This window comes from Notothenia rossii, assembly GCF_949606895.1.
Source record: "Notothenia rossii genome assembly, chromosome: 6".
In the NCBI taxonomy this organism is placed as follows: Eukaryota; Metazoa; Chordata; class Actinopteri; order Perciformes; family Nototheniidae; genus Notothenia; species Notothenia rossii.
In genome coordinates, this window is record NC_136909.1 from 40,278,417 (window position 1) to 40,292,047 (window position 13,631).

Consider the following 13,631-nt stretch of genomic DNA (forward strand, 5'->3'; position numbering starts at 1 on the left):
CAAATTCCCCTGACCTGAACCCCATAGAGAATATGTGGGGTATTGTGAAGAAGAAGCTGAAAGACACCAGACCCAACAATGCTAATGAGCTAAAGGCCGCTATTGAAGCATCCTGGGCATCCATAACACCTCAGCAATGCCACAGGCTGATTGCCTCCATGCCACGCCGCATTGATGCAGTAATCCGTGCAAAAGGATTCCCAACCAAGTACTGAGTGCATTAATGGACATTTTCAAATCTTTGATTGTGTTTTGCTGTTATAAATCTTTTTTTTTACTTGGTCTGAGGAACTATTCTAATTTTTTGAGATAGGATTTTTGAGTTTTCTTAAGCTGTATGCCATAATCAGCAATATTAAAATAATAAAAGGCTTGCAATATTTCAGTTGATTTGTAATGAATCCAGAATGCATGACATTTTTGTTTTTTTAATTGCATTACAGAAAATAAAGAACTTTATCACAATATTCTAATTTTCTGAGACAGTCCTGTATATAAAATATATTTGAATCCTTATTTTTTTTCAGTTACAGATTTTACGTTTTCAGATTCAAAACCAATATTGTTTCAGTTTCAAATCTTGTTTTTTCAGGTTGAAATCTTTTTTCCGTCTTCAGATATTTTTTCACTTTCAGATCTTTTGTTTCGCTTTCAAACGTTTGGTCCTGATGTTGCTTGGGGGGAGGGGCATACCAAATAGTAGTTTGGCATCCTGAGTGACAGGCCTCCCTCTGTCATGTTGCCTTCATGGATGTTAGCGTGAGAAATATAACTCAACACTTTCTATACACAATACTCCCTTGATTGGTGGTAAACAAAACTGATACCAGCGTCAAAGTTCCGTTAAGCGAGCTGTTGAGCATCGTAGTTCAGAATCAGATCAGAATCAGAATACCTTTATTAGTCATAAGTTATACAATTTACAAAATACACATCCTGTAACAGTTCTGAGGATTTAGCAGCCAGGTATATATTGCATAGTTTTTAACGGCATACATATATTTATATATATATATATATATTCCAAATATTGCACATAGCCTAGTTGGTATTTAACAGCAAGGGGTGTTATAGTCTGTGTTGTTGTGTACGTGGGGGGGGGGGGTCTACTAGGGGGCTTGGCTGTATAGTCTGACTGCTGCAGGAAGGAAAGACCTGCGGTATCTCTCCGTGAGACAGCGGGGGATGGCGTCAGGTCCAATAGAACAACCTGCTGGCTCGTTGCGGATATGTAATTTCACATTCTAGAACAGTTTATTGCTCTTATACCGCGATTGTTGCCAACTACGATGCTCAACAGCTCGCTGAACGGAACTTTGACGCTGGTATCAGTTTTGTTTACCACCAATCACGTGAGTATTGTGTATAGAAAGAGTCGAGTTATATTTCTCGCGCTACCTAACATCCATGAAGCCAACATGACAGAGGGGGGCCTGTCACTCAGGATGCCAAACTACTCTTTGGTAAGCACCGCCCCCCAAGCAACATCAGAGCCAAAAGTTTGAAAGCGAAAAAAAAAATCTGAAAGCGGAAAAAATATATCTGAAAGTGAAAAAATATCTGAAACCAAAAATAAATGTGAAACCTGAAAAAACAAGATTTAAAACTGAAAAAATTATTGTTTTGAATCTGAAAATGTAAAATCTGAAACTGAAAAAAACAAGGATTCAAATATCAAAATATGTATAAAAATGAAATGTGAAAATAAATATTTTATTCCCAAAGATTATTTCAATTTTTTATTTTGAATACATCATTGTATTTTTCAAAGTTCAGGATAAAAACTTGAACTTTCAAATAAATTGTATTTTTTTGAATGATCAAAACTTATGACCCTGATATAGCTCCATACTCTGAAGGAACTCCCTATCAAACAAAGAATATAATTAAAAATGTGCCTCCCAGCCTACAAAGCCCTCAATGGTCAGGCACCATGTTATCTTAAAGAGCTCATAACACACTACTGTCCCACTGGGGAATTGTGTATCAAGCTCCTCTTCTGTGGAATTAGCTTCCAGTTTGGGTTCCGGAAGCAGACACCCTCTCCACATTTAAGAGCAGGGTTAAGACTTTCCTTTTCGATAGAGATTAGGGCTTGCTCAGGCTTACATTTAGGTATCCTAGGCTTTGACTTCGGAGGAACTTTCTTCTCTTTCTCTTTTTCTGCATGCTCTCATGTCCTCTCTATCTCTATCTCCGTACACTCATGTCCCAAAAATGCATATTACTAGCATCCAGGGCATCATCACTGAAGTTTTACTGTCTCTCACCAGGCACGTTACCACTATTAAAGGGGCCCTATTCTGCTTATTTTCAGCTTCATATGATTATTTTTTGCTTCCAATGTGACATGTTTCCATGCTTCAATGTTCAAAAAAACTCCAGCAGACCATTTACATGCATAAAAACCTATACAACACACTACAGGAATGGGAAAACCCATAGAGCATAATAGGATCTCTTTAAAGGTTACGTTTGGATTGTGTCAAGCAACACCTATTTCACGTCCATCTGTCCTGGGAGAGGGACCCCTTTTTTTCCTCCTTAATTAAGGATTTTATTGGCAGCAATTAATTGAACGCTGCAAGGATCAAAGGCCAGAAGGTGTCGTGCTGTACAAGCTGTAAAGTCCCCTGAGACAAACGTATCATTTGTGATGTTGGTAAATACAATTTGATTGAATTGATTGATTGACACAGACATACTTTCATTATTCCACAATAATGTAGGAATATAATGAATGCAATGTATTCAAATGTATAAGTGAGTTTTAAATGTAGCTAAAAGTTTAAAACTGATAACATATTGAGTGACTGTCCTTTTGGTACTGTGTTTCAGACACCTGGTCAAATTTAAATGAAGATTTTAGCAACAGTATTGCGTTGGCTCCTGGCGTGTACCAAGCACATAACAGATAAGCTTCTCTCTGATAACCTTACCACTGTAACCTTGCTAAGTGGCTAAATTAAGATTGCGTAGGCATTAGGCAAACATCATGTCTGCCTGGCCTCACCCTTTATGTAACCGCTGTAAGTGACGAGGCCAAGGTTCCTGTGCCTCAGTCCTGTAACTAAAACACCAAAGTAACAACAGTGAGCACCATTGGACTTCACAGGCACAAGAGATCTGTGTTTACATAAGAACATTAGTCATTCTGTTTAAGAAGAAATACTACTGTTAATAAATCTAATGTTATCATACTCTGTAACTCTGGTTATAAAAGCTGCTGTGAAACTACAGTTTGTGGAAGTGCAGAAAGAGTGAGAGTGTGTGTGGGAAGGTGTGGAGACTCAACGAGTTGAAGAAAATCAGATTTTTTTGTGTTACCTGACGATGTTGGGGTGGGAGAGTTTCTGCAGCAGGCTGATCTCTCGTACGATGCTCTCCTGGTCCACGTCATTTTTGTAGATCTTCACCACCATCACCTTCCGACTGGTGCCGTGCATCACCTGAAGGACACGGTTTCCATTAGAGACAAAGACAGTGATACTGGTGCATGGTGTAGCTGTAGTGATGGAGAAGCTAGTAGTGGAAACAGTGTGTTCACTAACTTCTATAATACTGTGCTTTTTTAGAGCACAATTGCGTCCCAATGAGAAGTATGGCAAAATGCACTATGAGTAGGCTACCTGCATGGTTCACTCATAATGGTCAACAAGGTAAATAATGTAACTTTGCACACTTTTCACATTTAACTTACTTAGCTTAATTCAATAAACGTAAAACTATGCTGGTGTGTAAAAGAAGCCACCATGGATCTGTTGTGTTAATTGAGAAGTATGTAACTATTTGGTACTGAGAAAGATTGCAGATAGCTAGCTAGCAATGATTATTAGCTATCCAGCTAACAGCAGCATTCTTCACTTCTGGTGAGGGCACAGCGGCGACAATTCTACCCGGGTATAATTCACAGACTGCAGAAGTGTCTATGACGTTGAAAATTCAGTGTACTTGGGGAAGAATCCAAATTGAGACACATAAGATTTCAAAAGTGTATAGATAGAACATTTTGAGAGAGTATTTTGTCACAATTTACTTTACTTAGTTTTATTTGCATATTCATATTTTTTGTTAATATTTCTCTATATTTGTATTGTTATAACAGTTTTAAAATAGTTTTTTATAATAGTTCTACTTTTGGCCCTTTTTCTTACAATTGTATTTATCTTAATGTGTCTATGTATGCACTATACACACCAAAGCAAATTCCTCGTATGTGTTACCTACCTGGCAATAAACCTGTTTCTGATTCTTGATCTAGGAAATCAATAACCCTTTTGTCTTTTCTCTGTGAATACAATGAACATAAGTCCATATAATGATAATAATTCCAATATCAGTAACCGAAAAGTATCTTTACAGCTCATTTCATCAGGGACAAACTATTTAGAAAACTCAGTAGCAGAAAAGCGGCTGGCCCTGACAATGTCTCCCCCTCCACTAGGGTTGGGAACCGAAACTCGGTTCCAGATGAGAACCGATAAGAAAATGCCGGGTACCGGGTGCCCATACAAAATACACAATTTCGGTTCTGTTTAACGGTTCTGTTTAACGGTTCCTAAACGCGGTAGACTAACCCTTTAGTATTGCAAAGAAAGCCTACATATGTGCACGGACGTAGGCTAAAGCTACGTAGCTATCTGTAAGGACCTGTAGTAACGTGGCGACATCACGCATCAACGGAACAGCAGCGTGTGATTTGATTTGTTTAGATACCCAGCAGCATGCACGGCTCGGGCTCAGTCACCTCATAACACGAAATATGGATCGCGGTAACGGCTCAAAAGTGTGGCTCCACTACACACAAAAAGAGAAAGGCAAGGCAAAATGCAATGCCTGTGGCAAGCTAATAGCTTGTTTGTCCGGTTGCACTTCTAATTTAAGCAAACATTTAAGACAGCACGGCATCGAGATAAAAATAATGTACATTCTTTAATGGCTTGTGGTCTCCGAGCCCGAGTATGACATCAAAAGCCAGCACTAGCACCCCGGACCCGCCGCTTACATGTCCAGAAGTGCCAGGTACAGCTAGGTACACCGTTCTCTTTGGCATTAAAAGGAAAGCTGACCAGAGAAAAACGGAGGAGTTTCACAGAGCGGTAACAGCATTTGTTGTCAACGCAAAGTGCTACATCCCTTCTCGGTTGTCGAAGCTCCTTCATTTAGGTATGCAAGGTTAAAAAAAAGTGTGAAGATAGCAGGATACTTGAACAGTAAAAGCCAGGTACTGTTATAAAACTTATGTCAGTAGGTTTCCTGCTGCTACCTCAGCTGAAATAAAGCACAGCTATTGTGCAGTTAAAAGCTTGAAAAAATAAAGATATTTTTGCTATCTAAACATTTGACCTCTTTCTTTTACAATTTTGCAATCGAAACGGGGGAATCGATAAGAACCGGAATCGATAAGCAGAATCGGAATCGATACTTTTCAAACGCAGTGTAACATCAGAGGAGACTGGGCCAATTGTACATTCTCAAACTGCACCACTTAGAACTAACTAAACAATTATTTGTATATAATTGTATTCAATAACCCTAACAAAATTAAACAGTATGAAGTGATTTGTAAATAGGAATACAGATTTGACTTAATGTTTTCATAAATATATTTTTCTCCCAGTTTGTCATGGGACTTATTTTTACCCTCTCAAAGAACCAGAATCGAGAACCGAAAAGTACCGGAATCGAAACGCATAAGCCAAATCCAAACGATACCCAACCCTATGTGTGATGCAGTAAAATCTTACCGCTCACTTACGTTAGCGGTGTCGTAAAAACCGTGGGGAAATGTAAAATACGATGCCGAAATGTATTCGGACAAGTAAATTGACAAACTCACTTGTCCATGGACAAGTACTCTCGAAATACGTTTTCTTACACTGATTTATACCTAGAGTTCTGTGCTAAGTGCGTTAGCATTTTTTCGCTCAGGCGGGGGCTATGGGGCTTAACAGGTTAAACGACTACAGATCTGTCGCCCTGACCTCTGTGGTTATGAAGTCCTTTGAGCGCCTTGTCCTGTCCCACATCAAATCCATCACAGACCCCCTCCTGGACCCCCTGCAGTTCGCCTACAGAGCCAACAGGTCTGTGGACGACACTGTCAACATTGCCCTTCACTTCCTCCTCCAGCACCTGGACACAGCAGGAACCTACGCCAGGATCCTGTTTGTGGACGTAAGCTCTGCCTTCAACACCATCATCCCGGCTCTGCTGCAGGACAAGCTCTCCCAGCTGCACATGCCCGATTCCACCTGCAGGTGGACCACAGACTTCCTGTCTGACAGGTCTCCGACCCCCGGAACATCAGCACTGGTTCTGTCCTCTCTGCTCTTCTCCCTGTACACCAACAGCTGCACCTCCAGTCACCAGTCTGTTAAGCTCCTGAAGTTCAGACGACACCACCCTCATCGGACTCATCTCTGCTGGGGACGAGTCTGCCTATAGGTGGGAGATGGACCATCTGGTGACCTGGTGCAGGGACAACCACCTGGAGCTCAACGCTCTCAAGGCAGTGGAGATGGTTGTGGACTTTAGGAAGAACACAGCACCACCCGCCCCATCACTCTGTGTGGCTCCCCAGTCACTGCTGTGGAGTCTTTCCGCTTCCTGGGGACCATCATCACCCCCAGGACCTCAAATGGGAGCAGAACATCTGCAGGAATGTCGGGCAGGAAAGATAGTGGCCGACCCCTCCCGCCCTGGACACAAACTGTTCACCCCCCTCCCCCCTGGACGGAGGCTGCGCTCCATCAGGACCAGAACCTCTCGCCACCTGAACAGTTCTTCCCCTCCGCTCCCGGCCTCTTAAACAAGGCCCGGCCCCCCCCACTGACGCATTACATTAATGCACACAATGTTTAAATATTGCTTACTGCACCTATTTTATATTCTATAATTTATTATATTCTATTTCGATGTAATTTACTGCTTTATTTTATTGCTATCTTACTATATTTGTATTACAGTGTTCTTAATATAGTTCGCTATCTGTGTACTTTTTTTAAATGTTGTTTTAAAATGTGTATGTATGCACCATGACATCAAGTAAAATTCCTCGTACGTGTGAACCTACCTGGCAATAAGCCCGTTTCTGATTCTGACAAATCCTAAATGTGTCAAAAATCAGCTCCACTCTTGCACTGGTGACACATTAGGAATTATGTAAGGTCTTCACCTAGGCTGAGTATTGCGCCCTATGTTCTCCAAAGCTGGTGGGCCAATCATGGAATGCACAAGAATGTTCAAATTAGTGTGTCTGGAACAAAGCATTCTTTGATGGCAGCTTACACGTAGGCCGGCAACAAGGCAACACATAGAGAGAACAGAGAGAGTACCTTATAGACTTTGGAGAAGAAGCCAGTCCCGATCAGCTCAGCAGTAAAGTTTTCCCAGAACTCCAGTTTTCTGACAGCTGTGCGGAGCTTCTGCCAGCGGTCCTCATGGTAGTACTTGTCGGAAGACTCGCCGTACAGGGTGGGACTGGTGGGCTCTGGGTTCACGTCCACATCACACATTCTGGTGATGTCCGCTGGGAAAGTACGGACATATTGACACAGGTTAGTCTGAAGACAGGGAAATAACATGCAGCACAGTTTGAGGCCGCAAATTAACCCTGGGACTCTCTGGTTCTTTTCTCCATACAGTGTAACCTCTGACCACTGGACTATAGAGACAAACCAGGACTTTTTTCTTGAGCTGGAATTATTCATTCATTTTCATGATTCACAGAAAATGCAAGCTGTAAAAAGAATCACTCAATAAATCAAAGGTGGAGCACATATTCACTTTGAGTCAGTTTTGAAACATTTCAGACCATGGATTGGTTGGTTTTGGCGTAGGTGATCATTAGTGATCTCCTAGTGAGGGCGGTCTGGGCTCGCCTTCACTCAAACTCTTGAGATGTTTGTTTACAGTCAGAATGCATTTGACCCCACCCTCCAAAACAACAAGGCTTATGCCGATAATCTACTCCAGTACACCAATGCACCGACCGAAGAACAATCATCGTGTGAGTGTGTGGAGGTAGGCACCCATGAGAGCTAAACTCTTACAAAAAACTCTAGAGGCATTATATATTTTATTAAGATTCATCAGCACATTGTTTTTTATTGGTAGTCTATATGCTTGCTGGAGCTGGATATTTGTTTTATATAATTAAATTATATAACTCTATAACTGTTACTGCCCGGCAGGACGCTGGGCCATATCCAGAGACATGACGAGACAAAAACGCTTGTCAATCCCCAGTCTCTGGCCCCCTGGACCCAAGTCAATAAACTAATCAAATGTACTGTAACGTAGACCACAGCGCCACAGTTAACACACAGATGGCTAATGAAACATATAGGCTGCCACATGTAAAGATTACAAGATAGCAGTGTTATTTTGATCGGCTGATGATGGAAGGATGGATCGGGTGAAATGCTGCCCCCCAATTTCTTTAGAGCAGGAAGATCACCTCTAGGGTTACATTGCATCTTTTGAATTGGATATATATGTGCAACACTGCTGAAGGGCTAACTTGCCCAGAACATGGTGTATAAAAGAGGCCCTATTATACTTTTGTGGGTTTTCCTTTTCCTGTAGAGTGTTATATAGATTTGTGTGCATGTAAATGGTCTGCAAAGGACAACATCCCTGTGTTCCCTCGAGAGGGAGTTTCTTTCCGCACACACCCCCTGCCTGAAACGCCTCCCTTGGACTCCTTTCTTTACTTCTGTAACATAGTGACATCAATATGTAACACTGGCGCTTTTATTGACTAGCGCACCAACTCATTGTATTTGATAGGCTAAGGGGTGACATCTCAAACAGCTGACCAATCACAACAGAGCCGGCCAGCTAACCAATCAAAGCAGACTGGGCTCTGGTTTCAGACAGAGGGTGAAAAGAGGTGCTGCAGCACAGGCAGTATGAGAAAAATAAAGAGCTTTTTGAACATTAAAGCATGGAGACATGTCCCAGTAGAGGCACTACATACTGATATGTGCACAAAAGGGCCCCTTTGATGGGACTTCAACTGAAAAGGGACAGACACATAAAGATAAAAAAACACACTATAAATATTTATATTCTGTATCTGCTTTAATATCTCCCCCAACAACAGTTTCCTTGCACACCTCTGCTAACCAATCACGGCAACACAAAAGGACAACCTTTAGGGCAATTTGCATTCAACAGTATGAAAGGACCCTGAATAGAAGAGAAGCTCACTAAAGGTCGAATTTCACTCTCCCACTTATTAACTGCGTGGATGAGGGTAAGTGCCTCCACTTCAGAGTGAAACAAAGACGAAGGTGAATCATTTGAGTCTAAAATAGAGGCAGGACTGACGCATACAAAGGCTGTGAGTGAACACACATCCACACACAGTCCAGAGTGCCAGCAGAGCTTACGAACACATTAACACATGTAGATACATTTTAATTGCAGTTAGGATATCCACTCAAAGAAATGTGTGCGTCTTTCACTCATAACATATATTCAACAAAGAATTGCATAATGTTGGGAGCATTAAAGGAGTCCCCTCTGTAGGACTGCAGAAACGTCAACTCCCACATTGCTCTCTACTCCTCATACAGGGGGTGGTCCTGACCTCATTCGGCCACAGAGGACTGCTGTGCCTACACTGAAGGTCAGAGTTTGTTTTCACCACGACAACAGCCTCTGTCGCCTTTACAATGACGCCGGTGGAAAGCACACACTGACACGCTAACACAATTGGCTGGGTTTTTGTCAATCAAGCCAGGGGAATGAACCCAGCTTTGTCAAGCAGCTTTTGTTCACTGGGCTTGGGACTAAACAGAAAGTCTCCTGGCATACTGGCAGTCAACCTGGCAGCATGACCAGCTTCACCATACTTTGGATTTGACCGGTATTCACCTGCTATTGTCTACCTTGCAATATTCATGTTGTTTTGATGTCTGAAAAATACATTTTCCTGATCAATCCATTAATCTGACATGTTTCATCTTAATAGGAAAAGCCCACATAAACGATATAAGACAATCTCTGCTGTAAGAAAGTATACTCATCACAATAGAGTGGTGCAGTGATGACATATTTTTTTAGGCAGACTTGGAAGTTAGCATTGCAAGGGCAACAACAAAAAACAAAGGGATTTCCCCATTGGATTTCCGTATATTGCAGAAAATAAACTTTGTGGCCAACACTAATTTATGATACTTTGTTCAGAACGATAATCTCCACGTATTAACACCACTTTGTGATTTGTTTAAAGGTTAATGTAATCGGCAGAAATAAAACGTTTGCAATGATACAAACTACATCACATGGCTGCCCGTCACCACAGCTAAGCTAAGGATGGCCTTGTGTTGGTGTGATGATGTATAGTAGTTTATTTATTTCCTTGTTAGCAACCATCATTTTTATGATGTGTACAAGCTTCAGATATTCACCTGTAGGGTATTTACTGAAGTATTTTATGTCATAAAACAAAACGTGATAATCTCCTCTGCTTGCACAGACCAGACTTTTGGCGTCTAGCCAAAAAACACGTTCAACAAACCATTGACTGTGAGACATGGGAACCGGAAGTGGAAAACAAGTCATTTCTGGGTTTTAGGACTGGGAACCACTGTTGAAAGTATTCTAAATGTTCTTATTTGAACAAATCAAAGCATAAAACCACCTATGGATCAATAACAAGTATTTTCCATAGAGCTGCGTTCTTCTTTTGAGAATGTGTGTTGAAATCATCATCACCATCGTTTACCCCCCATGATTGCTAGCTAGCAGTCGAAGGTCAAAAAGTATTGAGAAACTGATTCTTGGTTGGTCTTTTACTTGGATTTCTTGATAACACTTTTAAACGTGGATTTGATTGGATAAATTAAAAAAAGCAATGGTATTTCGTTAAAAAGTGCATATGTCTTGTATGAAAGCAGACAACGGACTATTTGCACATTCAGCAGAAGCATATTACTATTATTGTGAGGCATGTCTTTGGATACCAAGCCCCAAGAAGAGCACTAGGTTAATAGGGAATTTTCGTAGTGGCCAAATGGTGGAATTTTATCTTAAGTGTCGATGCCATTGGGCCCAAAAACATTTTTCCCATTGAATTACATCGGGAAGCAGATTTATATAAAAGAAACGTAATTGAAGAAGCAAAATAGGGCCTTTTTAAAACAGTCTGTAGATTCATAAAGGATTCATTTAGCTGTTGTGTTGTCACTGACTCAGATTTGTTGCACGCGAGCCAAGGTGTGATTCTGCAACAGCTCCAGATTTGTGATTCTTCCAGACATGGGATGTGAAGTTTACACAGGCAGCATGCAGGGAAACCTGTGTGGGGGGGGGGAGACTTGTACTATCACAAGTCACTGTGAGGTTGACCTGCGTCTGACACACACACCATCAACAGGAATACCAGGGCTGGCCTTCACCACGCTGACGTCCTCCCCGCTGATAAGGAATGCTGCTGAAGAAATCTCAAAGCGAAAATCTGTTAGCACCAAAACAACATTTTTCCCAAGAGCTAGGTCCCTCAGGATTTTCTCTGAGTATGGTCGGGAAGATCAGACTGGGAATTGTCGTAAAATCAAAGCAGAGAGCTAGTGTGTGTTTATACATTCATACTGCTACTCCTTCCAGACAGCCTTACAGAAGAAAACAAACTTTAAGCCAAAAAGATAAAGGTTACAGAGAGTCAATCTGCTCTTTTAACACCAGGTATGTGTTAGTGTACTTGATGGCAATCTACCATCCCAGGAGACATATGCTGACACTCACAGGAACATGGGTTCTGTCCAAGAAATGACAAAATAGGAACTAAATGCCACTAAAGAATTGGGATTGTGTTCAGAGTCAGGGTGTGGAAACAGCATCCTCTGAGCCTCAGTGACTTCAGGACTAAAGTATGTAAAGGACTGGGCGCTGCACCACGGCAGAGCATCAATCTGACTTCCACTGCCCTCCAGTCATGGCATGTCAGGCTGGGGCCACATGCATTACAGCTTAACACTAAAACTAGCCTGAGCCAAGCCACAGTAGCTGTTGATTGCTTCATGGATTTTCGAAAGCGAAGTGACGTTCCTGTCAGAGCTGCCCCAAAGCCTTGGTCTGCAGGGTTCTGGATGCAGAGCTGGCAGGACGTATCAGTACTGTGGGGGATCGGATGACATCGGATCAATGAGGGACGACCAGAGCTAGAGCACACATAGCTGTGGCTTCCCACTGGACCAGAATTGGTGGGGGATGTAGCAATGCAGAGTGACGCCACTGTTGCAGAACATGAACCACATATTTATTTTCAAATCAAGGCACATTAAAAATAAGATTACGAGCATCAGGAGTCGCTATTCAGTATAAAGGATCAGAACTGAGGCACGCAGAAGTGCATGGTAACAGAAAGTTATCCAGCCTCATGGTCCGTGCGTCATTGCGAAACCAAACCTGCCAACAGAAGCTCATAGTCCGAGGATTTCAAGACGTTTTCTGTCAAGGCCAGTTTATACAGGCTTCTTTAAACTGGTGTTGAGCGTGAACACTGACCTAGAGTCTGTGGGTTTTTTGTAACTGAGGGCTGCTCTTAGTCAGAAAGTAAGGATAGGAGAACATAAGGCAATGGTTGTCATCTTGCTAATACAAAAACTGTTCCTCTCCCCTTTTTTGGGTGAGGTCTGCTGGTGAAACCACATTTTCTATAGTCAAAGCCTAATGCTGCTTTCAGACCGGACGCGATGCGATGTTTGGGGGCGGCGAAAATTACATGTAAAGTCAATGCAGAGACGCGGACAGACGCGAATTCGCTCCGACGGCGAGCATGAAGCGGTGGACGCGGCGCGAATCATGCAATTGAGGCGATTGAACTGTGCCGCGTCAAACGCGAGAGTTCAATTTTTTCCACTCGAGCGTCAAATTCACGTGACGCGTTCTCGCGGAAGCCAATCAGCGGTGAGGATCTCAGCCTGCCGTCACTGACGTTCAACCAGAAAACATCAGCCATTAGCTGTTAGCAGTTAGCACACAGAGATCACAGCTCCTCATATCTGTTCAGAAACTGTACAGAAGTTAAACAAGTACAAACCAAAGACTGTCTGTGTCATGGCGAATACAGTCGCCGGTTTATTTATGTCTGTAGGCCGTTGTTATGAATGTGCTCACAACGTTGTATATGCTAACGTTGTGAGCATATACAACGTTAGCTTAGCCTGGTCGACCCAATCTCCATTCAGAAAACAAGCATTTTAAAAGGTTTATCGCCTGCCGTCTTGTCTGCAAACTTGTCAAGCATTAATTCATGGTTTTTACTAACCGGTATCAGTATGTTGTTACGTCGGCATCATTTAGAAATGTGTATTACAATTTAATCACGGTAAAATATGTTCATTTTGTTGTAGTTGTAGCTCCCGAGCCAGCGCGTCTTGTTTGAATGATGCGAGTAAACACAGCTGGCAGCCGCGGTGAAACTCGAGCGTTTAGAGCGAAGCGAATATTCGCATCGCGTCCGGTGTGAACGCACCATTAGACTAGAGCGATGCGATAGGAGCGATTAGAGCGAAGCGAATATTCGCATCGCGTCCGGTGTGAACGCAGCATAACTCATCCAGTTTGGGAAGTTAGGGTCAAGGTAGTTTTGTTCAAGTTAGGTTCGTCAATTTTTT

The 13,631-nt window shown here is 42.1% G+C and overlaps 1 protein-coding gene across 2 annotated transcripts in view; it reads right to left on the reverse strand.

Moving 5' to 3' along the window:
* LOC307043283 (dual specificity testis-specific protein kinase 2) overlaps nt 1-13,631 on the reverse strand; it is a 53,960-nt gene that overhangs the window by 30,827 nt on the left and 9,502 nt on the right. For both annotated transcript variants that reach the window (XM_079687643.1, XM_079687642.1), the window contains exons 3-4: nt 7,338-7,531; nt 3,328-3,449 (exon numbers count right to left, since the gene is read on the reverse strand). In XM_079687643.1, the coding sequence (XP_079543769.1) occupies nt 3,328-3,449; nt 7,338-7,531 (316 nt within the window). The remainder of the gene's footprint in view (nt 1-3,327; nt 3,450-7,337; nt 7,532-13,631) is intronic.